This window comes from Miniopterus schreibersii (assembly GCF_964146895.1).
Source record: "Miniopterus schreibersii genome assembly, chromosome: 7".
NCBI lineage: Eukaryota > Metazoa > Chordata > Mammalia > Chiroptera > Miniopteridae > Miniopterus > Miniopterus schreibersii.
In genome coordinates this window covers 30801426-30827514 of record NC_138108.1, presented here as the reverse complement: position 1 = coordinate 30827514, position 26089 = coordinate 30801426, and the positions used below count along the sequence as shown (strand labels likewise).

At 39.2% G+C, this 26089-nt stretch overlaps 1 protein-coding gene across 17 annotated transcripts in view; it reads right to left on the bottom strand.

The window, feature by feature from the left end:
• Positions 1-26089, bottom strand: part of HIBCH (3-hydroxyisobutyryl-CoA hydrolase) — a 52878-nt gene that overhangs the window by 5501 nt on the left and 21288 nt on the right. For 5 of the 17 annotated variants that reach the window (XM_081142397.1, XM_081142387.1, XM_081142383.1 and 2 more), the window contains 9 exons: positions 24683-24735; positions 21193-21271; positions 17664-17809; positions 15606-15692; positions 14249-14307; positions 13472-13553; positions 10587-10706; positions 6722-6755; positions 3762-3895 (listed from right to left, as the gene is read on the bottom strand). In XM_081142397.1, coding sequence (XP_080998523.1) covers positions 3780-3895; positions 6722-6755; positions 10587-10706; positions 13472-13553; positions 14249-14307; positions 15606-15692; positions 17664-17809; positions 21193-21271; positions 24683-24735 — 776 coding nt within the window. In that variant the 3' untranslated portion in view covers positions 3762-3779. Of the gene's footprint in view, positions 1-1235; positions 1666-1986; positions 3896-6721; positions 6756-10586; positions 10707-13471; positions 13554-14248; positions 14308-15605; positions 15693-17663; positions 17810-21192; positions 21272-24682; positions 24736-26089 lie in introns of those variants that run through there. The other 12 variants (XM_081142395.1, XM_081142381.1, XM_081142385.1 and 9 more) reach the window with 4 other exon arrangements.

The window sequence follows — 26089 nt, the reverse complement described above, 5'->3', positions numbered from 1 at the left end:
TTTTTTCTTATTGTAACAATGTCCATAGGGCATCTACAGCCATATACTATACTATTTTCATAAATTTGGCTTTTTTAGGAATTTTTTTTTTTAAGAATTTAGCACTGTTTGAGATCACTGGTGACAGAAAATTTAGGAGACAGGGAAGAAGGTACTAAGCCATAACTTGTAGGAGGATTGGGACTGAGTCTCTAGAATTATCTTTTCATCAAGATTTGTTATAGACTGAGTTTAACTGGAAAGGGAATTATTTAAGCCCATGTGTGTTAGATCCTTTTATTAAGATACAACAGACCCTTGTCACTGAAATCTAAAAGAAGGCAGAGAAAAGCTTGTGGCCTCTAATGAAATAAATATGTATGTGTATTTTGCCTTTAAGCAAACAAATGCTACCTCTAATTTTAACAATTATACTTTGAAACCCACAACTGAGTAGAGTGGATTCTCTAAGTTACATGAGCCAAGAAAGTTCTTTGAAGTTAATGATGTGCCATCTTTCCATTGCCTTTGGATGTCTGGCCACTCAACTTTCATTTCACCTAGTCCCAGGCCACCTTAGCAACTCAGAAAACAGAAAAACCACCATATACAAGGATCTGAAGTCATAAGGCTGAGAACAGGAACTTTCCTAAAACTGCAAAATGTATTTCTAGCTCATGAAGAAGAATTTAGGTTTCTGAGTGTTTATATTGACAGATAAAAGCCTAGAGGCTGCCATTTTTTCATTTGATATATCAGGACACTTTTGCAGCAAGGTCATTTGCTGAAAGATAAATCAGGTATATAAAATAACACATATTATGAGAACACAAAGCTATACAAAAGCAGCACATCACACTAAAATTTTCGGCACATAGGGACAGAGGCTACTGGGTTTCAGTTGTATCTACATATTTTAACCTCAAGTTCCTCCTTTGCTCTGGGCCCCTATTTCCCGGGGGTGTAACAGGGATGCCACCCTCTCTGACCCTATGGCAGTAGGCCCCCTCGCTCCTGAACCATTTTCACAGAGTATAATAGCCTATGACGTACAGAGACTTACCTTGGAAATGCATGCTGCATTACTCATCAAACGACGGACAAGGAACTACAAGGCTTGCACAGTCAGTGCATTACTGGATAAACCAAGGTGGGAGCAGGCAGGAGAAAAGAGCTGCACAAACAAATCTGTACTGCATGTGGCAGGCATTAAGATATAGTTTGGTACTGATGACAAGGTACACAAGAACACCTTTAACAGGATAATTCAGATTCTTTCATACCTTCATATTTTAATACTCAGTTTACTTTATTTTAAAGGTCTTGCATGAACAATAAAAAAGTAAAAGGACTGTTTGAGGGAGGAGACATATGAAACAGAAGACTGAAAGAATTATTAGCTACTGAAAAGGGAAACATTTGTTCCAACTTATATCACAAACACAGATGAAATAAGAATGGCCAAATACTGAGGAAAAGGAAAGTGGGGAAAAGAGAGCCCCAAAAAACAGCACTAATGCCAAGCTCCAGCAGAAACACTGCAACAACAAGTTTCCAGTGTTTTCAACTGAGGGAAAGGACACAGTAGCAAGTTCCTCTCGTTACCACACTGACACACGCCCAACCACTGGATCCAACATAGGGGCAGATGACGTCCCATCTCGACAAAGAACCTGCAGGTGGCAACTGTAGAAGCAGCAGATTATCAGAGGAAATGTGCCAATTCCTCATTTACAGAGAGTCACACGACCTAACCCACAAATGGGCTTCACCACTCCTTCCCCAGTTCAATTACCTTTCAGTTACAGGCCTGTGATTCAAGTTCTCTCCACTTTCAGTTACCCTACCAGTTCTTTGCAAACTACCTATGGTTATTATTTTAGCACTTAAAGCACAATTTTGAAGGGGATAAAAATGACCATAGTCCCAAAGGAAAAATTTGTGTCAAATTGCCCTATTAGTATTAAAAATAGGCACACTGAATGAACAAAGCATGATACTCCTGTATCTTACTCAATATCATTGACAATTTATGAAATAGAGAAACTGTACTTTTGTATTAATGTAGTTTTAGAAATAAAAGGTTAAACACATTATAAATAATGTCAACAAACAGTACTTTAAAAACAAAGTTCTAACAAATATATTGTTTGCTTAATCATAATGCCCTCCTCCTGTATTTGTGTGACCAACAGGACATCTTGCTTGGAGCACGGGGCACATGCTTCTCTTCCCTGTAAGACTTAGCTATGAAATGGTATATTTTTTCCAACTATTTTTGTGAAAACACTTTTTGTAGCTGTACAATAAAAGTCTAGTTGCAACTAACTAGCTATGAGTTCTTGTTTAATTTCAGTAAGCAAATGCTTTCCAACACCAAGTAATTACAGATTTTTTAACACAGAGGACTTAACATTTTCTGCATTTCTAACAAAGTGAATAAAAATCCACGAATGCAAATAATTGCTTGGATCATTCAGGTCCAATTTAGGAGCTTTAAGAATATAAATGTGAACATGTCCATTACCATAGCATCTTTATTCCAAATCAGTTCCTAAATTTTTTGGAAGAAAAAAAATCCTTCATGTTTAATATATTAAGAACAAAATCTAAAGCAATTCCTCTGGACTGCAACTTCCCCATCTATGAGAAGGGTGCAGGATAAAATCTTTGATGTTATTTTCATTTCTGCCACTTTCTATTCTTACAAACCTGAAGTTCTCTTAGTTTCTGAGGGGTTCACGGTGAAGAAAAAACTATTCAGGTTACAAAATAAATGATAAACTGATCTTTAACTTATTACTATTCTTCCCTAGACTTTAAGGTCCCAAGTCTCAAACACCTCACAGTTTCTTGCATACCTTAAAAATACCTTATTTTGTCAACAGTACCAATTATTGAAGGTATCTCTATTTTAAATGAAAGTTCTCGTTTTCATTTTTCCCTCCTGATCTGAACTGTGTAAGGACAAATAACAATTACCACACAGAAGTTTGGTGTAAATTGCAGAAAGCTGAGTGTCTCTAATTTAGAGACTGGAGTTTCTTAATTCCTCATCTGCCAGGTCGCAAACAATAAAAAATAATGCTTTCAATTTCCCCACAGGAAGGCATTGTGGTTAACTTTAGAAAATGCCAAGGCTGAGTTAATACTTGGAAAGACTTAGTAAAAACCTTTCCCTTTGCCTGAGATGTCTAATGTTATAAAAGGAACACTTCTGCTATAGTAACTCATAATGATTTTAAAGTAGATTTATATACGGAGAAAATTCTATAAAGCACTAATACAGTATCCAAAAAAATTTCAGGGTTTTTATGTTTTATAATATATACATAAGTTTATTTAATCAACATATAAATGACTACTCATAGCCAAAACATTTAGGTTCCCATTTCAATTAGCTATACTACCTCAAGAATCTCTAAGGACCTTCAAATTTCCCATCTTCTAAAACAGGGGCTGGCAAATTTTTCTGAAAACGACCAGACAGTAAATAATTTAGGCTTTTCAGGTCTTACAGTGTCTGTTGCAATCACCCAAAGCAGCCATGGATAATATGTAAATGGATGAGTACAGCTATGTTCCAATAAAGCTTTATTTAGGGACACTGATAATTTGAATTTCATGCAATTTTCACAGGTCATGAAATATTAGTCTTTGATTTCTTTCCCCAACCATTTAAAAATGCAGAAGCCATCCCCAGCTTGCAGAACGTATAAAAACAGGCAGCAGACCGGACTTGGGCCATGCGCCATAGTTTGCCAACCCCTGCTCCAAAATACCTTCAAAATCCAGTGACTTCAAAATTTCAAATCATTGCTTCCCAGAGATTTAAAGTAATTATTCAAATCTTCATCAGTAACTTCTTTTAGACTGGCTGGTTTCCACTTTGGACTCTGGTCTTTATCTATTAAAACTGTCAAGTGAAGATACAGAAGTGTTAGTTCATTTCTTTCTGGTATTACCAGATTTTAATTACAGAATTAACAAGCTACCTTGTACTAGGCATATTTTTCTACAGCACATTTTTTTCTGCAAAGTACGAATTTTTGTATGTGACTGTTTTTCTTATAAATTAAGCCTCACAGATTTTGGAGGGATAGCAACGTATTGATGAGGATCGTGTGGGTATTTTCTAACCTGCCAGGCCTGATGCCTCTAGCTTGAATGCAGCCTACTGAACAGATCCAGTTTAAAGCTTAGAAGTCTTCTCTTCAAACAAAATTATAAATGAAATCTCCCTGTTATAAAAGTTAAAACCAGAGTTGGTGTGATTTAAAGGGAAAGCAGGAGAGGGTGGAGGGCTCAGATCTGCCTTCTGACTCCTCCACAATGAGTTGAGAAGAAAACTGAGGGTAGAGGAAGGGGGCTTTATGCATAATTGAGTGTGGACACTGCCGTTCCACTGAGTCCTCTGGTTCACATAGCTCTGAATTAAAATACCAGACCTTCTTCAAGTTTGAGAAACCCCACTTCTCCTGTTTCAGTGGTGTCATCATTTAGAGTAGCCACAGAGTATCCTCACAGGATTATAAAGCATGAGGCAATCTGTAAACTTTAGAAGGGGGGGATGTCAGTGTCCTGGCTGTGACAGTGTACTACAGTTACACAAACGCTACCCCTTGGGCAACTGGATGGAGGGGTATGCAGGATCTCTGTAGTATTTCTTAGAGCTGCACGTGAATCTAGTGATCTCAAAGAAACACACACCAAAAAAACATTTTTAAGGGAAGGGGGCTATATTTAGTATGGTTGTGTAGGCAGTTTTAACCATGCTTAAAATGTGCATAGTTCTTGTGAAGAATAAAAGTATTTAAACATACAAACTCTACAGTGAACTTAAAAAACTGCATTTAGAATGAAAAGGGTAAATAATTACAGAAGCAATCTGGGAACCAAGGAAGCAAGCTGCCTCAGGAGGTAGAGGGAAGCGGGGCTTCCCACATAATTAAATGTGGATACTGGAGGTTTTTAAGGTTTGGCTGCCTAACTTTGGGACTCCAGCATCATCAGATGAGTGATGACACTGAACACTGATATTATAATCCCTGCCAATTTAAAAGTTTTACATTCCCTGGACAGTGTAAATAAAAAATAATCCTGGAACATTCTACAAGGACCCCTTTTAAGCCCTCTGGCCAATGCTATCTACCTCCCTGACAGTCCATACAGGGCGAAAGGAAGGATAAAAATATCTGCGTGTTATTTTATTTCAAACTAACAGAAAATTTTACCTAGCATAGACATCACAAGTTCTTGCCATGTAGGCAGCTCAGGCTTTTCAGGTCTTATAAGACATCCTCTCAAATTCCATTTGGTAGCTCTCTAGCTCTGCTAAGGAAATCTATTTTTATTTTCTTCTATGACCAGGAAGAAGTCTGTTCTAGATGTTAAAAGTAAAAACTTTTGACAACTGTTCCCCTAATTTGCTAGTTTTTTATTTAATTTGCTAATATATTTTATAATTAGCAAACTGAAGCAAACATCTGGTTATGCAAAAACACCAGTTTTACCCAGAATATATACTACTTTCCAAATAAAAAGGTTATGCTGAAAATGAGGCAATATACTTTCTCTTTATTAAAAAGTAGCTTGATAAGAACCTGCATTATAAATCAAAACTTTAAAGCTGTTCGGTTGCAACTCTTTTTCCTTCAAATCACCGACTGTATATCTAAAAACAATACCTTCCTTTCTTAAGTTTAAGAAGGGCTGCTCTAACATATAATGATACGTTAGCAGCATAACCCAAGTACCACACAGATCCTCCTAAAATCAGAGGTCTAGGCTCAGATCCACACACAGAGCAAGAATTTACTGGAAATTAGTGGGAAAAATACATATTTTACTTGGTTTCTGTAAGTCATATAGTTATCTCCTCCCACTCAACTCCATGTGTCCTCTAAAAGCATGTGAACCCAGTGCTTATTTCTGATATTGCATCATGCCATAAATTTAAGAAAATTATACAAACAGTGACCAGTGTTTATGGAGACTTATAGCTCAGAGAACAATCTTTTATTCAGATAAAGCATATCCAGAGTCTGTACTATATTAAAGTGATCAATAAAAATATTAAAAAATTAGATATGCAAAGTACGTGCAGAGGGAAAATGCATACAACAGAAATAACAGCTATTATTTTTAGGGATAGGGGCATATGCATAAAAAATTTTTGCAAATTTGCTAGGAACAAAAAAAAAATCAACCACTTCACTTGCTTTTTCTAAATATGCTAGCTTTGAAGATAAGCAAAAATAGAAATTAATAAAAACAGTAGGTTTTACTAATTATTACATAGGTTTTTCTCAATGTCAGTGTTTCTCAGATACAGGCAAGGAGGTGGATGGGAGGGTTGGGCACTGCTGGTATTTTCCAGGCCCGTACAAAAGAGAGGGGAAGGGTAGGAGTTTTGTGCAAGAGAATAAATGTACCTTTCAGAGGCATCAGCAGCAGAATGAGTTTACAAGCCCACATTGCTCTGCATGTGACTTTAGAAGCAGGATGAACTCTTACATATAAATTAGGGAGTAGTGACCAGGCTATGTGAATTTTTTTAAAACAATACTGGATGCAAGGACTTATCTTCCCTTATATATGCCAGTAGGTAATTTTTTAAACACTTTGCAATCTTTATAAAAGTCTAATTTTCACTAATAAGACAACTATCATCTTTGATTAACAGTATATGCTCACAAATTCCATTTCCATGATAGCCAGGAAGGAAACAACTGTCACTTACGTGCCCTTACGCCTTCGGGAAAGTCGTGGCCTCCCTGAAAGAGAGTAAATGAGAGTAAAAAGAAATGAGCATCCTTACTCCTGGTGTCTCCCTACACCCACTTTAGCCTCCCACCCCCATGGCCACAACCTGAACCACAGCATCAGAGACTGGACCGACTCTGATAACCACTCTCTGGCCACCGCCCTATCCTTAGTTGCTCCGTGTCTCCACGGCTGCAAACCCGACAGTGCTGGGCGCGCCACTCTTCCTGCATCCCTCACCGTCTGTTCCGCTTCACCTCGCTCTTATCCAGCCCAGCTGCCCCAGTCAACGAATGTGGTCACTTCTTCTTAAAAATGTCATCTCCCTCAGGCCCCCCACTCCCCTTTATTCTGTCCTGGCAAAGTCCAGCACCAGGTGAACCCTACCATTTACTTCTGCCTGCACTGGAGCAGCTAAATCTTGCTGCAGTAAAAGCATACAACTGTGACTTGTTTCATTTAAAAATTCATCATCACACATCTCAGACAGGCATGGAAAACTGCCCAACAGCCTGTGCGCTCTTCCTCACGCTCCAAGATAATGATTTAAACTGTCTTCCGTCTCCTCAACCTCTACCCCTAGCAAATTCTACTCTATCTTCTCAGCTAATGTCTTAACCTTCTACTTCATTTAAAAGAGAGAAGCCCTAAGACATGAAGTTCCCTTCTTCCTACCACTAAAACACCTGCCGCCCAACCACAGCCGTCTGCACCATGACTTCCCTTTCCTGCTGGTGGGAGGGACCATCCCCTTTGAAAGGCCAGTCCAGTCCTCTCTGCGTTCCCATTCCCTCCTACCTTCTCAAGGACTTTGCTTGAGAAGGGTACCCATCTCTTTTTCCTTTCCTGGCATCCATGTAGGCAGTACACCTTACATTAAATGTAGGCTGAGGGCCTGCAGCTCAAATGTCAGGGTACATACGGCTCTACTACATAGTGACTGTGTGACCTTGGGACAGTAATTTCTCTAGCTCCCAGTTCCCTGAAATGGCAATATCAATCTGTCCAATCACAGGATTATCTTGATCCACATACCAGCACAGTGTCTGACACACAGTGTTCGGTGACTGTTAACTATTACTAGTATCATCGACACAATGTGCACTCTCTCTTGTATCATTCCCAATCACTTATAAACATGTTCTGCTATCTTCCACCTTACAAGACAATGGAACCTCACCTGATTCCAGTCCCGGCCTCTACCCTATTTTTGTTTGAAGAAGCAAGAGGTGTATACAGTCTCCACTTCTTCACATCCCGTGGACTCATTTCCTCTCCAAGTCGCCACACTGTAACTTCTGCCCAACACTCCTCTGAAACAGCTCGCCCAAATCCCCCTTAACTTCAGGGGACAGGTGCCTTTACCTCCTCTTCCAGACGCTGCGACGGTGCTCCCTCCCGGAAACACGCCTCTCTTGCTTTCGTGCCGCCTCACTCCTGGCTCCCCATCCCTCTCCCGCTGCCCTTTCTCCTCCAGCCCACTTCAGTGCTGGAGCTCCTCGGGGCTCGGGCCAGGCTCCCTCATTTTCCTCCTATGTGATCTTAGTCATTCTGTACTCCACACAACAGCTGAGTGAGCAATTCTATTAAAATATAAGATCATGTCACCCCTCTGCTCAAAAACATCCGGTGGCTCTCCACTTCTCAGAACAAAAGCCAAAGTCTCATAAAGACCTTCAAGGCCATACGTGCTCTAGGCAGCCCTTCCCTACCCTGTTATCTCTGATCTCATCTCTTTCGCACCCACTGACCACCCCCGGCCCCACTCCATCCACAAGGCCTCCTTGAGGTCCCTAAAACTGGCAGGCACATACCCCCATCTGAGCTTTTACTTGCGGGACCCTCTTCCCAATGCTCTTCCACCAGGTACTTGCCCAGTTCACTCTCACTTCTTTCAAGTTTTTACTCATCTCAGTGAGATCTTCTCTGGTCAACCCATCTACAAGTTCAAACCTCCTCTCTATCCCTATAATCCACACCCTCCTTCCCACTTTACTTCTCTCCTTGGTACATATAATAAGTATACTTTACAAAGTTATCTGTTTACGATCTATCTTCCCCATGACAAAGATTTGTCTGTTTTGTTTACCTTTGTATTCTGGTGCCTCAAACAGTGCCTGGCACATGGTAAGCACTCTTATTTGTGAAGTAAATAAATAAATCTTTACAGCTTTTTAAAAATTGGTGCTAGTGTCTCTCAGATTTAAATCTCTAAGCCACACCTCTAAGCTCCAACTCCTAAATGCATTCTCTCCCTCATCCATCATCAAGGCCTATCAGTCCTATCTCCTACAGTTGTCTCAAACCCATTTACTTCTCTCCATTGCCAGCAGCCTAGTCTAAGCCACTACTATTTTTACCTGGATTACTGCAGTAAACTCCTTTCTGGTCTCTACATCCACTGAACCCCTCCAACCCCATCTCCATTTAGTAGCATAATTACCTTAAAACAAATTGAAACAAATCACGACCTGCTGAAACCCAAGAAGCTTCTCTACATACTCATTTCTCACCCTTCAGGGCACAGATGAGCTGAGATCTCAAAGATGTCTTCCCTCACCTACTTATTTAAAGCAGGTTTCCCTCTGTCTCCCTACTCTCACCTGCCACATATCATTCTCTATCACCAACCCAGTATGTTTCTTTTAAAGCACTTACCACAATTTGTAATTATTTTACTTATTTTATTCTTTATAGTCTCAGTAGACTATAAATTCCACAAGAACAAGGACAGTGTCATTCTTTCAACTACCTAACACTTAGCACAGTCCCTGGGACACAGCTAACACACTTGCTGAGAGACTGAAGGAAGGAGGGAATCGATTGATCTGGGCAGTGCACTAAATGTACAGTGAAAAACACGGACTATGTGAGGTATACCAGATAGTGGTCAAAGTGCAGACCCTGGAGTGAAACCCCCTGGTTTCACACGCCGTGTCTCTGCACCACCTTAGGCAGATTACTCCTCTATGCCAAAGTTTCGTCATCTGTAAAATGGAGACAATAAAAGTACCTATACTTCTAGAGATAATGTAAGATTTAATGGAGAGGGTGCATGTAAAGTACCTAACACAGTACTTGCTCATAATGACAGCAGACATCAACTGCCAGGAGTGACTTTAAGATATGACTAATAAAGCTTTATTTATGGTTAGACAAACTACTTTGAATATCTTAATACATGTACTGTAACTATTTCAAGACATGAAATTCATTAGGGATGTCTTTTTTCTAGTTATTAAACAAAATACTTCTGTTAGGCCATATATTAATCTAAGGGCCCTCTATACGTAACACAAAAGGGATGATTCTGCTTTTAAAGAGTTTATCATCTGGAAGAGGAAATCACTATGACTCTGAAATGTTTCACGAAATCAGTAATATTCTATGTGAGTACTACCTATTTTAAGTGTACTTACAATGGGACTCTCAATGCTAATCTATTAAACATGTAACAGACTAATACCTTCCATTTGTCATTATACACATACATACATATTCTTCATACACCAATGATGGAATTCAGATTTAAAGAGTTTATGCCTTTTGCCCAACGTAAAAAATCCATGCCTGAAAAATGGTTAATTTCTATTTTGAATCCCATATAAGGTTAGAGGCCTTACACTTACATACTAACGTAACTGCTGTTTCATAAAGGCTTAGTAACAACCTAGGAGCAACACCGCCACACACCTTAAGCTAAGTGGCCCACTGTGTTTTCATAGAGTACGTGTACAGGTAGTTCTCATTTTCTTATTTATAGTTTTCTGTATTTTACATGTTCTACAATGACCATATTTTAAGGTCATACCTCTAAAACGATAATACTTAAAAATTCTTACCACACAAGCTTGACTCAGCCGATATTCCATAGTTAATACTTCTTGCAAGGTCTTTGAAGACCCCTCTCTGAGTTGCCTTAATGTGATCTTTAGAGATGTTGGAGACATTTTATTAATTATCTATTAGAGAAAAAAATGTTTACTAGGTTTAGACCAATAGTTCCTTTATTGTCTGTAATAAACTGAGTTTTTATATAATCTCATTAAAATTTGCTCCTTAACAGTACTTTCAGATGAAAGTCCTACAAAAGTGATTATGCCGTAGGCTAATCCTGCCAAAGCACCAAACAAAAGTTTTCTAATCCATTACAATTAGAAAACAGATCATTCCACTGGTCAAATGAATTCTACACCAGTAACTTAATAAAATAAATCTACATTTTGTAGCTTGCCTGATATAAATTATGATCCCAACTAGGTAAGCAAACAGAGATTATGCTTAAATAAGTGTAATACACATCTTAGAGATGTCTAACATATCAGAGGGCATTTCACTTTATAATATAAAGGTGAAGGAGTAGAAATACAGTAGCTCTTTCCACTTTGTGATGAGAGAAGTGTCTTAACTTTGTCTTCACCTGTAAATAAGTCCACTTACCTTGGAAGTAAGGAGAGAAAACTATTCAAGGTATCATGAGGTGCTCTTCTATAGTATTTAAATAATAAAATGATAGGCTTAACTCCTTGGCTACTATGCTATGTCACTTCATTCTGAATTTTAAGATGCTGTTACCAGTGTTCCAATATGTGTGTTTGACTGGGACTAAACAGCTACTGCAAAAGGTCCATCATGTGCTGTGTAAATGTGATGTTGCCCTTTCCTCTATAATTGTATTATACAGTTTTCAGGCATATTGTTGAATGATTGTCTCAAAGTTAAAAATTTCACTTTTGAATTCAAAGAATTCCCCACATCAAGATTCCAGGTTCTTTGTAGCATCCTCAAGTCTGGCACCCAGATTTAGAGAACAGACTGACTGGAGAGAGCAACATCTTACCTAGCAGTTGTCAAAGCTTAAATAGATGACTACTGTACAGAGAAATTTCAAGGAAGATCAGTATCCTATCTATAGCCACAATGCTGCTGAAGAAGAGAAAATGATTAAGGCTTTTATGAATCTGGTTCATATTCACAGGACTCATTTTTCTGCCCTTGGGAACCACCCAAAACCTGGCTGAATGGAAGTCCTACAACTAGGGAAGGACTGATTGATTGATTGATTTAAATCCTCACCTGAGGACATTTTCTCCATGGATTTGTAGAGAGAGTGGAAGGGAGGCAGGGGGGAGAGAAACATCGCTGTGAGAGAGAGACACTGATTGGTCGCCTCCCGCACATGCCAGAACCAGGGCAGGGAATCTGCAACTGAGGTACGTGTCCCTGACCCACTCTAACCACTGAGCCAAACTGGCCAGGGCATACAACTAGGGATTTAAAGAAGAAGCCACATGCAGGCTGGTAGGAGAGGCAGAGACATGGAACTGGCTGGTCCCATTCCCACATGTGGCGGATAAAAACTGGGAGGGATTTCTCAGCTTTGGAGGTCCTCCCTAAGGAGCAAGGGGTCCCAGCTCCACACAAGACCCCCCAGCTGGGGTTTCAGGAAGAGAAGTTCCCATGACTTCTGGCTGTAAACACCAGCAGGGACTGGCTGAGTGAGACCAAGGCTGCTGGAGTCCCAGGCAGTCCCTCTTACAGGGCCCACTCACGGATTCACTCGGACTCTCCCTCTGAGCTCCAGTGCCGGGGCAGCAGCTCAAACCAGGGACACACGGGAGGAACTGAAGCGTCTGGCATCCCTGTGAGGCTGGAGGGGCAGCTTTCTCCCAGACAAAAGTGCCGGCAGAGGCCACTGTTCTTTTTCTGAGCCCTTCCCCACAGAGGCGGCAAGCAGGACCCATTCTGATTCTCCATCGACGACTATCACCTGTTTCCCCCGCCCCAGTGATTCCTTGAGACCCCACCTCACAAACTTGCGGGCCCACCCAAGCTGTTTCCAGTGGCTTTTCCAAATGGCCTGCCTTGGCTCATGCTTCAGACTTTCCTAAAAATCTCTCAGACACGCAGCATCTGGCCTTGGCGTGCCCTGTACCTCTCACTAAGTGGCCTGAACCTGGCACTAACGGCAGACAGCCTTGCTTTGCAGCTTGGCCTCACCTAGGCACCTCCGAGCCCAGTACAAATAGCAGCCACTTGCAGATCGCTTTGTAGCTCGTGCTGGGTGGCCTAGGGCAAAACACAGGTGATGGCTGACCTTGGCCTGCACCTCCAGAGAGGCACCAGTGCCAGCGCACTGGTGGACAGCTTCAGACCACATCAAAGTACCACCCAACCACCTCCACAGGCAACACACTTAAGGGGCAGACTCAGCAGGCACCAGAGCCTAAGTAAGTCCTGCTCTGTGGCCTGGGCCCCTGCACAGCTGATCCTCCAGTGGTCGGTGGCCACAGCCAGTCCTTGCAGCTGACTGGCCTGTGGGTAAATACCTCCCACTGACATTCCAACAGCAATCTAGGTTCAACTACAATGGGAGGGTGTACATAGCCCACTTGGGGAGGGGGGGGGAGTCACACCTGGAGTGCCCAGCTCGTTTCCCTAAATATCTTCCCACAGGACAAGTACTGGAGATAAGCATGCTTACTGAAGTCCATCTCTGTTATAGCTCAAGGACCTAAAAACAGCTTAGCACTGCCTTCAGCATCCAGCAGGGTGAAGGCACTTGGGTTTTGCTAAGGCTTTGTGGAACGGCTTTCTGAGTCTCAACTGAGTTAAAACAACAACAAAACAGTGGGGCTGTCACCCCAAGGAAATCTGACACCTCTCAGTGAGGCTTCCCTATCACAAGAATTCAACATGCTCAGGACAGAAATGACCCATATATTACCTTCAACTGCTCTAGGGCAAAAGATGAACCATCTTGCTGTAAATTTTCAATAATCTGTTCCACATTATTGGCAGAGAACCAACTATAAGAAAGGAAACACATGATTTCACCAATGTAAGATTTCTTCTTTCTGAGATAGCAATGAACCTAAACACAGGCTTCCCCCAAACTCCATTTCAAAAATGAAAATTTTTCCAACCTATTTTACAGGATGATGAAATGAAACATTGGTTCTCTGGGTGTTTTCAGTCTACTTTCGGTAATTCAAAATAAAGCCTAAATTTTCTCTCTTGATTTCTTGCATCTATTTGTAAAAAAATATCTTAACTGTGAAAAATTGATGCTTCTAAAATGTAGAGACAGTTGTCTTATTTTCCAATACTTTTCCTCCTGTGTTCCTGAAGCCAGTCTGTCAATCTCTCAAATCACTGCACAAAACCATTTGCTAATGGGCTTGATAAGACCTTCAGGGAAGATGACTTTACAGATAAAAGGTAAATTAAAACAATTATTTCTCGCCTCTCTTACCACTTTAAAAAAACGTGGTTTTCACTAAAATGAGTCAGCATGACAGATTACTTAAATATAATGGATTTGTTTCCCCTAAAAGAGTGGACAAGAAGCTATTTTCAAAGGTAAGTGAAAATAAAAGCACTATGCTATCTGATTTCAGAATTAGGTGCATTAGCAAACACAATATAATTAAAATGTTAACAAATCCCATTTAATATAGACTTTCCAGAGGAAGAGATATAATTGAGACCTCTCTTTAAGTACCTGTTTATTTTGTCCATGTGCTCCTCAAGTATGAAAGGCTTGTCCTGATCAATCTTGGACTTTTGGGGGGGAAAATATTTAAGTTAATTTTAAGTAACTCAAATCTTTTAAAAATCCCTAATAATTTCATATTTAACGATACACTATGTGACGGATTATCACTTTCAGTCATATTACATCCAACAGTCTCATAAATAACTACCACCGTAGGTTCAAAATTCAGACAGTGTATTATTCCAGACTCTCACTTGACAGTGTCAAAGACCAAATGATACTGTGTCTTTATTTTCATATCATTATATGAGATACATTACCATTAAAGTGTGTCAATAAATTTAAGAACTGTAAGGGACCTGAGAAGTCATCCTGCCCAAATTTCCATGTGACATGAAAATTCCAAAAAAAAAGAGAAAATTCCTACCACCTCCCTGACAGCCTGCATCACTGACCTCCAATGATAAAACAGTACCTCAGGAAGAAACTCAAAAGTGCTTGAACAACTATAATTAGAATTGTTTTTTTAATTCTGAAATAAAAATAAGCTCTCTCATATTTCTAGTTCTAGTTAATCCCTCTTCGACCTTAATCTTTTCTCACACTGCAGTTTTGTGCCCCCTCACATCCAGGTCCTTCTTATGCACAAATTCGTTTATCAAGGTCATTCTTAAAGTATAGGAAACACACCTTAGCTGCAGGTACGGCTGAATCGTAACAAAGTACAACAGGACCCCACATATCTGTGTTTGTTTCGGATACAATGCTTTTACTAATAGGACTAACGCTGGGTTAGTTTTGGGGCAGTCCTATTAGGCTGATTTACACTAAACATTAAAACTTTTTTTAACCAGTGCCATTGTAGGCCACATTTCTCCCATCCGGTATTTAAGAATTTGGTATTTTGGACTGAAATCCAAAATGTTCACTTATCTCTACCGTGTTACTGTAATTTAAAAGTAAACACTGCAATATACTGTATTATATTTAGTTATATACCAGAGTTTCAATATACTGTATTATATTTAGTTATATACCAGAGTTTCAGTTTAGCATCTCCACAAACACCATCAAATTGAGCCTCCACTACAGAAATGTCACAGTGCGCTGTGAAGAGCCCCTGCAAGGGCCAACCACAGGCCATGCGCTGACGTTCACAGGCAGTACAGCTGCACAGCAGTCATCTGAGATGGCTACGTAACAACTGCGACGCACTGATCTCCCATCAAGCTCTGCAGTAAATAAATCCCAGTACATTTATTTACATCAGCAAACTATAATGTTCATCAACTGCCATTTTTCAATCACTTACCTTTCTTTCCCCATGAATTAAAATCTAAGGATAGATTATTGGCGAGGTTACCTTTGTGTGGTAAGTTTCTAAGACATCTGCAATATTTTCTTTTGAAGGAGATTTCAGGGCTAACAAATCTTCTTCTAACATGCCCAACTAAAGGTAGAAGAAAACACAGGGAGGACAGATTTGAAACACCACAGTAATACAAAAACGATTTTTTAGAAATCTTACATTTTTTTAAAATTCCTGTTTTAAAATTATGTTCTCTCTCTCCAGCTCAGTCAGTGAAGGAAATGTTCACTCAAGTGTGCACACACTTTCCCACACAGCAGATGTTGCCTCACAAGGAATGAATGAAGCTGGGCGAACTGAAGAGGAAAAACAGAGACACTCATCTTTGTTTCCCTCTGGTTACTGAGCCCTTGAAATGTGGTATTGCAGTCAAAGCTCTAATTTATAAATGCTAATTTTAACAACAATGATCACGTGACTAATGGCTACTAAAGTCAATGTACAGCTCTACAATACAGCCACACTTAACTCTCCCTTTACACCCTCACATACCTATCCCTACGCTCAGTCAAATGGGGCTTTTTACTGTTTCCAAAGCATAGCTCATGCCTTCCTGCCCCGGGGTGCTTGCTCATTAAATGTTTCCTCTATCCCAAACGCCTTTTCACGACCATGCTCCTCTTAAAACCCATCTGAACTGCAGCTCTATGAGGAAACTTCCAGTCCTTTCTTAGAAGCCCTTCCTTTCAGTCCTGTATTCTCTTTTCACACGTATCATACTTTACTCTGCCACATGAGACTGCTGGTTGTTTATATTTTGTCCCACCTCTATCTAGCCCCACCCCCAATGTGTATCACTCATTTCTGTTGTTCTCTATAGGCCCTGCGAATGGCATCTACTCACTGCAGATATGACAACGGGGCAAACTAACAAGGGAGAAGGCTGCACATCAGCTTTCTCTGCCATCCTTCACTAAATTCCACTATAATCAAGAGTGTCCCCAGAGTAGATAATGGAGTGCCCAGGTCTGTTTCGTTACAGCTCACAGGAAGGATGAGATGGTTACACGCTCAATGTGGCTGAGGATGCTGTAACATGAAGAAAATCTGAAACTTCAAGCAAAGGTGATGAAAGTCCCTCATAGCACTGAATAGGGGACAACCTTCATCTCTGTTCACTTCACTCATTTTCATAACATTCCTTCCCCTATCCCAAACACCCCTCCCTCAAGATCAGATACTCAGTTTGGAGATCTACATGCTTCCTGAGAAGCTGAGTTCACCCCACAGTTCCAAAGAGGTAGAGCATTAGCTAGGATAAGCTAGTCAATGTATTCCACTCACCCACGTGGCTCAGTGGTGATATAAATCAGTCCAATCAGAGTGCGCTAAGCCAGGTGACGCCCAATAAATCCCAAATCTCTTGCTGGGAATTCTGAGGCAAAAATCACCTTGAATTGGGTTTTCTATTACATTTAACACAAGTAATTCTAACTACTATGGTAAAACTGCTGTCCCCATTTTGGAGATGGAAAAATTGGGGGCTAAAGAGGCTAAATGCAAGCCAGGATTTGAACCTATGCTGGCTGGCTACATATTCTTTGCTACTGTGTTAAGAAAATAGGCAACACTCTTTTTTAAAAAAACCAAGTTAACGTCCTTGCAACAGATATCCTTTAGGAAATTTTTAAGGCCATATTTTGTAAATGTAACTTTTAAATGCATCAGGGAAACTAATAACCAAGAGAACCTTTCAAAAGTGTTTTTATAAAATAAAAGTGTGTCTTTTATATATATACATATAACTTGAGATTTTTATATATTAGACTTTTCTTAAAGTAGATTTCTTTACAGATTGTAATTATTCATTTAAAAATATTAACTGAAGGTTCCAGGCAAAACAGCTCTGAATCCAAGTATAATTATCTCCATTTGTGTATGAGGAAACTGAAGCCTGGAGAGCTTAAGAATTTTCCCTAAGGTCACAGTGTTTTAAGCAGTAGATCCAAGACCTATTATCTACCAAAAGCCTATGATCTCAACCACTCATTCTGCCTCCCATGTATTATGAGTTATTCCAACAACACAAAATGCAATCATCCAAGTAATCACCTTTTCAGAATCTACAAAGTGTGTAGCAATTCCTGCTCTGTACACATCTCTTCCTTTCAGCCTGAATCCTGTTAATGCAAGGAAGTAACCAAGTTTTCCTTGAAGTCTTGGCAAGAAATAACCTCCACCCACATCAGGGAATAGTCCTGTAATTAAATAACAAAAAGAGATAGTAATGATTCAAAGGAAAGAGATGAATATAACTTATTTTACTTTGTATCACAATGGTACTGAGCAATACATGTGTATGAGGAAACTACCTGAGGTGAGGGTAAGAACCATAAAAAGGATTACACAGCCCTGGCCAGTGTGGCTCAGTTGGGTGAACATCATCCCATGCACGAAAAGGTCACCTGTTTGATACTCAGTCAGGGCACGTGCCCAAGTTGCTGGTTCAGTTCCTGGTTGGGGTGCATATGGGAGGCAACCAATCAAAGCATTGATGTTTCTCTCTATCCCCCACTCCCTTCCTCTCTCTCTAAAAAAAAATCAATAAAAATTAAAATAAAAGATTACACAGAAGAGTACTGTGAGCCCAAACAAAGCTGGAAATAGTGCCTGTTCCCACCAGTCTGACTAGAAAAACTCATGATTCACGGAGCACTGAGTAGAATACAAAGAGGAAAATAATTAGCACTAGCTCAGGCAACTGCTCCAATCCTCCATTAAAAAACCCCAAATCTTTCAAGACTTAAAAGGATCAAACTGTTTGCAAGTGACTTGACTTCATCCCAGAAGCCAGCTCAAGAATATTTGTAAGAATACAAAATATCCAGCACCCAACAAAAAGGTTACAATGTTTAGAATTCAATCAAAAATTGCCAGGCAGCTTAAAAAGTAGGAAAATACTACCCATAATGACTTGATAAGACAATCAATCAAAATTGACCCAGAACTGCCCTGGCTGCTGGGTAACTCAGTTGGCTACGGTGTTGTCCTTGGCACCAAAAGGCTGCAGGTTCAATTCCCGGTCAGGACACATATCTAGGTCTCAGGTTTGTTTCCTGGTAGGGGAGCTTACGGGAGGCGAATGATCGATGTTTCCCTTGCACATAGTTCTCTCTCTCCCTCCTTTCCTCTCTCTAAAATCAATAAGCATGTCCTCGGGTGAGGATTAAATTTAAAAAATGAGCCAGATATAACTAAAGATTCTACAAATACTAAAAAGATAATAAGGGAATATTATGAACAACTTTACGCTAATAAATTGGATAAATTCCTCAAAAGACTCAAACTACCAAAGCTTGTGCAAAAAGAAACAGATAATTTGACTAGCTCTACACCTATTAAAGATTTTGAATTTGTAGTTAAAAATCTTCAAAAAAACAAACAAAACTCCAGGCCTAGATGGTTTCACTGCTGAATTCTACCAAAGAAAAAAAAAAAAGGACACCAATTCTCCAGAAAAATGAAGCCAGCTTAACCCTGATACCTAAATGAAGCAAGAACATTACAAGAAAACCACAGATGATTATCTCTCATAAAACAGATGCAAAAATTCCAAATTATATTTTAGTATATCAAACCCAACAACGTATAAAAAGTGTAACACAATATACCAGAGTGAGATTTATCCTAGCAATGTGGGGTTAATTTAATGTTAGAAAAACCAAAGTAATTGACAAAAGAACATTTATAAGACTACAACATATCCAGCACCCAACAAGGTAAAGTTTACAATGTCTAGAATCCAATCAAAAATTGCCAAGCATCTTAAAAACCATTAACAAGCTAAAAAACGAAAAACCAATGGTCATCTCATTAGATACAGAAAAAAATATGACAAAATTCAAAATCCATTTCTAATAAAAATCCTTAACATTTTAGGAATAGAAAGTAACTTCCTCATCCCGATAAAGGGCATCTATGAAACACCTACACCTAACATCATATTTAATTGGTGAAGAAGTGAATGTTTTCCCTTAAGATGGGTAGGGAATATCCGGCCAGAGGGCTGTATTTGATATGGCCCTGCCAAGGTAACAGCAGGTGGGACTCAAAATTCAATAAATTCAATTAAATGTTTGACCAAATATAGCAGGCTCATTTTTTTTTTTTTTTAAATGTATCTTTACTGATTTCAGAGAGAGGAAGGAAGAGGGAGAGAGAGAGAAACATCAATGATGAGAGACTCATCATTGATCAGCTGCCTCCTGCACTCCCCCAATTGGGGATTGAGCCTGCAACCCAGGCATGTGCCCTGACCAGGAATCAAACCACAATTTCCTGGATCCTAGGTTGATGCTCAACCGCTGAGCCATGCCTGGCCGGGCAGGCTAATTTTTAAGTAGATATTTTTGTATGGCCCATGAATACTGTTATAAATATCCAAATGGCCCTTGGCAGGAAAAAGATTCCCCCACTCCTACCCTAAGATCAAGAATAAGACAGGAATGTCCATTCTCAACAGATCTATTCAACATTGGATTGGAGAGTCTACCCAATGTAGTAAGGCAAGAAAAAGAAAATCCAGGATGGAAAGAAAAAAGTTAAACTGACCTTATTTGTAAATCACATAATTATCTATTTAGGAAATCCAATGTAATGTACAAAAATTCTACTAAAACTAACAAGTGAGTTCAACAAGTTCACAGGATACAAAGTCAATACAAAAATCAATTGTATTTCTATATATTGGCAACTAACAATCAGAACTGAATTTTTTTTAAAATATCATTTACAATAGTATCAAACAATATGAAATACTTAAATATAAATCTGACAAAGAATGTATAAAACCTATACACTGAAAACTACACAACTTGGTTTAAAGAAATTAAAGAAGACCTAAATAAATGGAGAAATGTTACTAGCTCACTCAATAATATTGTAAGATGTCAATTCTCCCTAAATTGATAGACTCTAGACAATCCAAATCCGAATCCTAGCAGGCTCTTTTAATTAACACTCTAAAATTCATGTAGAAATACAAAACATCTGTAAAGCTAAAACAACTTTGGGGGGGGGGGAGAACAAAATTGGAGAACTTTCACTACCTGATCTGAAGTCTTCAAGACTTACTATAAAGCAACAGCAATAAAGAAAGTGTGGTACTGGCACCAAGATCAACACATAGAATAAGGTGCAAAGGCAATTTGTGAAGAAGCTAGCTTTTTCAAAAAAATGGTGTGGGAACAACTGTACCTCAATACGTGAAGTAATAAACTTTGATCTGTACCTTTTAGTCATACCTCACAGTATATGCAAAATATAATTCAAAACAGATCACAGATCTGAATGTAAGAATATTTTCCCCTAATAATATTTTATCTAAAATTAACTACAGTGTGTGTCTCCAGTTATTCTTTCTTTCGTGTTTTCAGAAATCCTTATTGAGCTAATTATATAAACAGGTATCTTCCTATTTTCTTTTTAAAAGCTCTTTCAGCGCTGTATCTCACATAAGAGTCCCATCAATTTCTTCAACAACAGTATAATCTGAAATACATCAAAATAAGGTGATTTAAAATTATGAAAATTTTGAGTTCTTTTGTGTGTGTTTTTTGTGGGTTTTTGTTTGTTTTTTTACCTATTGCAGTTTCTGGCATTGCAAAGAGAGACTTTTCAGTAGCCACTCGGAATAGCCCATGAATCGAGAGTCCAACTCCCTAGGAAAATAAGACCAAAAAATTTTAAAATATTGTAAAAAATAAAAACAAATTCACACACTCACAATATTACAAACCAAGCAAATTATCTTCATATTCCATAGGAATTTCTTTTAGGAGATAGATTGAAGGGAAACTCTAAATCACACAATTTCAGGTTTCACTGTGCAAAAAATATATTGGTATCCCTTGTATCTGGAATAGATTTGTTTTAGCTAAGATGTTTTCACTCAGTATTTTATGTTATGCGTCATGCCTCTTCCCCAGATCCCTCTCATTTCAAACTAGATGCAGCATTATAGAATACTGACTACCCAGAACCACTGAGTATTGTTAGTGGAACCAATCATCATAAAAACACAATCAAGCTATTCTAGCAAATTTCAGTAGCTTTAAGTAGAATATTAACACATTTTACTTAGTCATACATTTCATCAAATAAAATTATCAATATCATTTTACTCAGATACAATGGGGCCAACCAGGTAACTTAAAAATGGTTACTAAAACACAAGTAGGTTGTTGTTTTTTGTCTTGGGGGGTTTTGTCTTTGTAGTTGTTTTTGCTTTTTAATTTATCTTTATTGTTGAAAGTATTACAGATGTCCCCTTTTCCCCACTGATCCCCTCCATCCCACATCCACCCCACCCCCAGGCCTTCCCCATACCAATGTCTGTATCCATAGGTTATGCATATAAGCATATAAGTTCTTTGATTAATCTCTCTCAACCCACTCCCCAACCCATCTTCCCTCTGAGATCCTTGTTCCATGCTTCTATCTCTCTGGATCTATTTTGTCATCAGTTTATTTTATTCATTATATTCCACATATGAATGAGATCATGTGGTATTTGTCTTTCTCTTGACTGGTTTATTTCACTTAACATAATACTCTCCAGTTCCATCCATGCTGTCCCAAAGAGTAAGAGATCCTGCTTTTTTAGAGCTGCATAGTATTCCATGGTGTAAACGTACCATTCATCTACTGATGGGCACTTGGGCTGGTTCCAGACCTTAGCTATTGTAAATTGTGCTGCTATTCATTTTGAAGTCTATTTTGTCAGATATGAGTATTGCTACCTCAGCTTTTTTTCATTTCCATGGAAAAATTTTTTCCATCCCTACTCTCTCATCTGGTGTGAGTCTTTTGTTCTGAGGCAGGTCTCTTGTAGACAGCATATATTTGGGTCATGTTTTCTTATCCATTCAGCCACCCCATGTCTTTTTATTGGGGCATTTAATCCATTTACATTTAAGGTTATTATTTATACTTATCTATTGCATTTTAATTCTTTATGCCTATGTTTTTCTCTCTCTCTCTATTCCTACTTCTAATTACAGCAGTTCCTTTAACATTTCCTGCAATGCTAGTTTAGTGGTGATAAACTCCTTGAGCCTTTTTCGGTCTGGAAAGCTATTTCACCATCTATCTTGAATGATAGTCTTGCTGGATAGAGTAGTCTTGGTTTCAGATCCCTGTTTTGCATTACCTTGAATACTTCATGCCATTCCCTTCTGGCCTGTAGAGTTTCTGAGAGGTCAGCTGAAAGCCTTATGGGAGCACCTTTGTAGGTAACAGATTGCTTTTCTCTAGCTTCCTTTAAGATTCTCTCTTTGTCTTGAATTCCTGGCATTTTAATTATGATGTGTCTGGGAATGGGCCTCTCTGGATTCTTCTTGCTTGGGACTCTCTGTGCCTCCTGAACTTGTGTGACTTTTTCCTTGACCAGGTTAGGGAAGTTTTCTGCCATTATTTCTTCAAACAGGTTCTCTAACCCTTGCTTACTTTCTATGTCTTCTGGCACTCCTATAATGTGAAAATTGTGATATTTCATGTTGTCCCAAAGCTCCCTTAATGTCCTCCTGTTTTTTGTTTGTTCTTTTTGGATCCCTGATTGAGTGATTGTTTCTATCTTGTCTTCTAATTTGCTGATCTGATCCTCAGCTTCCTCTAATCCGCTGTATATTCTTTCCAATGTATTCTTTATTTCTGCTATGTCATTCTTCATTGCCTTCATAGTTTCCATATCTTTTTTCATGCTGTTGAGCATCCTTACAATCAGTATTCTGAACTCTGTATCTGAGAGATTGCTTATCTCCATTTCATTTGGCTCTTTTTCTTCTTCTTTCCTTTGGGGCTCGTTTTTCTGTCTCCCCATTTTGGCTACCTTTTTGGGTTGTTTCTGTGTATTAGGTAGATCTGCTAGGACCCTCAGTCTTTTTGGAGGGTCTCTGGTACAGGCCAATGTCAGATGCAGTTTGTGGCTGGCCCTGAGTGCCCTGTTTGGAGCTATCAACAACCCCAGGCTTGAGGTCTCCTCTGTTGGGGCTGGGTGCATTTGGACAGGACCAATATGCACACCTAAGTCTGCTTTTCTAAGGCTGGGGTCCCGAAGCAGGTCAGGCAAAGACTCAAAGCACTTTGAGGCCTCTGCCTGCAGCTGATTAATCTGATTCTCTTAATGAGCCTCAGGCTGTAGAAACTCCTCTGGGTAGGGCAAGAGGCCTTCCAACAGGGTGAGGCAATTGCTTCCCTCCCCCAGGCAAAAGCAGCAAACTATCTGCCTGAGAAAGATGTATGGGGAAATGACTAGGCATAGGAATCCAAATGGATGCCTTTTGATCCCAATCTCCAGAGCCCACAATGCTAGGTTCTCCTCTCACAGCTCCTGTCCACTCTGCCCTCCCTCTGCTGGAGCCCAAGGTGAGTGGCTGCACAGGAAACTTGTGTGTTGGTTCTTAAAGAGGGTGCCTGCATTTCCAGCCACCTCTCTCTGGCAGACAAAAACCCAGCTGCTTTTCACAGCCAGAGGTTATGTGGGCACCTTTCTCAGTTCTGGTGCTCTGGGCTGGGAAGCCATGCCAGGGGTTTAGGCCCCAGAGCCCTCAGTGGGAACCCCCACAGCTGAGATCTCCCGAGACCCTCAGCTGCTGCCTGTGGGAGCCCAGCCAGCCCTCTTGCATCCACACTTCCTACCAGTCTCTATGTGGCCTCCACTTTTCCTCCTTGGTTACGACAGTGCTCTCCAGCTCGTCTTCAGTTGCAGTTGATTATTCAAGATGTTTTTCTATATTTTTTAGTTGTAATTCCAGTTTAGTCCCGGAAGAGTGTCAGTGTAGCTTCCACTCAGTCTGCCACCATCTTTAATCCTCCCTCCCTACACTTTTTGAATGAATGAGTCCTCATTGTGGTTTTAATTTGCATCTCTCTGATGACACAAGTTTTACAAAATAAAAAGACGGGCTGAAAGTCTCTCTCGCTGGTTGAATGTCACTGAAAAGGGCAATTCTGGCTAATTAGGACAATGCTTTAACCAACTGACCTACCTGGCCAGGGCCTACTTCTGTTTAACAATTAACTTATTTCTAATATAACACACAGTAACAACGAGAGTAAAACAGTCTACTTACCCCACCCATTGTAATTCCATGAATAAGTGCAACATAGGGTTTCTGGCAAGAATCTAAAAGAAATAAAGCTGTAATTAATTGCAATGTTTAAAATATTCTTCCCCCCCCCCCCCCAAAAAAAATCACACGTTACATGAACTTTGAGTATTTTCCCAAGGAAATTTTTGCAAGAAGTATCAAGGTAAACTAAATGTATGGCTTGTAAAATGTTCTTAAAATGACAATCCATAAACATCCTGATCATCTGTTCATTATCATTTAACAACTCAACACTTCAATTTGAAACAAATAAAAGCTTTCTTTAATTCAGCTATTGAGAATTATAATTAACAATTGCCTTACAAGCGACTAATGTTTATATACACAGTTATAATTTAAAGAACATAATTTGTTTTCTTTACGTCTAAAGTAGTAACTGGATACGAAGAGAAGTGTAGCATAAACTGGAAGTCAGAAGACCCAGAATATAGTCTCAGCCTTGTCATTAACTGGCAATTTAACTATATTCAATAGATATACTGGCATTAGAATAAATATACATATTTGGGTATGTGTGTGTGTATATATATATATATATATATACACACACACATATATATACACACACACACACACACGTTATATGCATATTATAATGTGTATATCATATGTATAAAATACACAGATAAGTTTCCTCATCTCTTACATGACAAGACTTAATATGTGGCCTCGGAAGTCCCTTCCAGCTCAAAAATTCTATAAAATTTTACTTTGTTCCTTTCCTTTTTCCCCTCCCCAACCCCCCCATAGGGGGAATTGCTCACAACATAACAAAAATGTAAATCACTGAGCTTCTGTTACAGCTTGTTGCCTATGTTACTCCCTTACCAAAAACCAATATAAAACTGCAGTTTTGATCCATCTAGTAATTCTATAAATGTTCCCAATTTGCCAAATAGGCCACCAAAGCACAAATCTAATTTCATATTTGCAAGGACTTCCATGGCCCTCAATTTTGAACTATAATTCCCTAGAAACTATGGAAATTTCTCCATTGATTAAAATGGAGATACATACACACACCATTTCAGTTATATATACATATACTTCAGATATAAAATATTAGAAGCTAATTGATGCAGGACATAAAGCCAGAGTTTGCCAAGTTCTTTATTGACTAAAATGTCACTACAATGTACAAAATATACCTTGAAGGCTTTCTCTCTGTACATTAACATTTTACCAAACTCTCTTTTCAAACCCCTTACAGCTATTTTTTCCATCTCCTTTTATTTAGTATAGAACTACATTATCTAAAATAGTAGCCTCTAGCTAAATGCAGCTATTTAGATTTAAGTTACTTACAATTAAATAAAATTTAAACTTCAGTTTCTTGATCACACTAGGCTCATTTCAAGTGCTCATTAC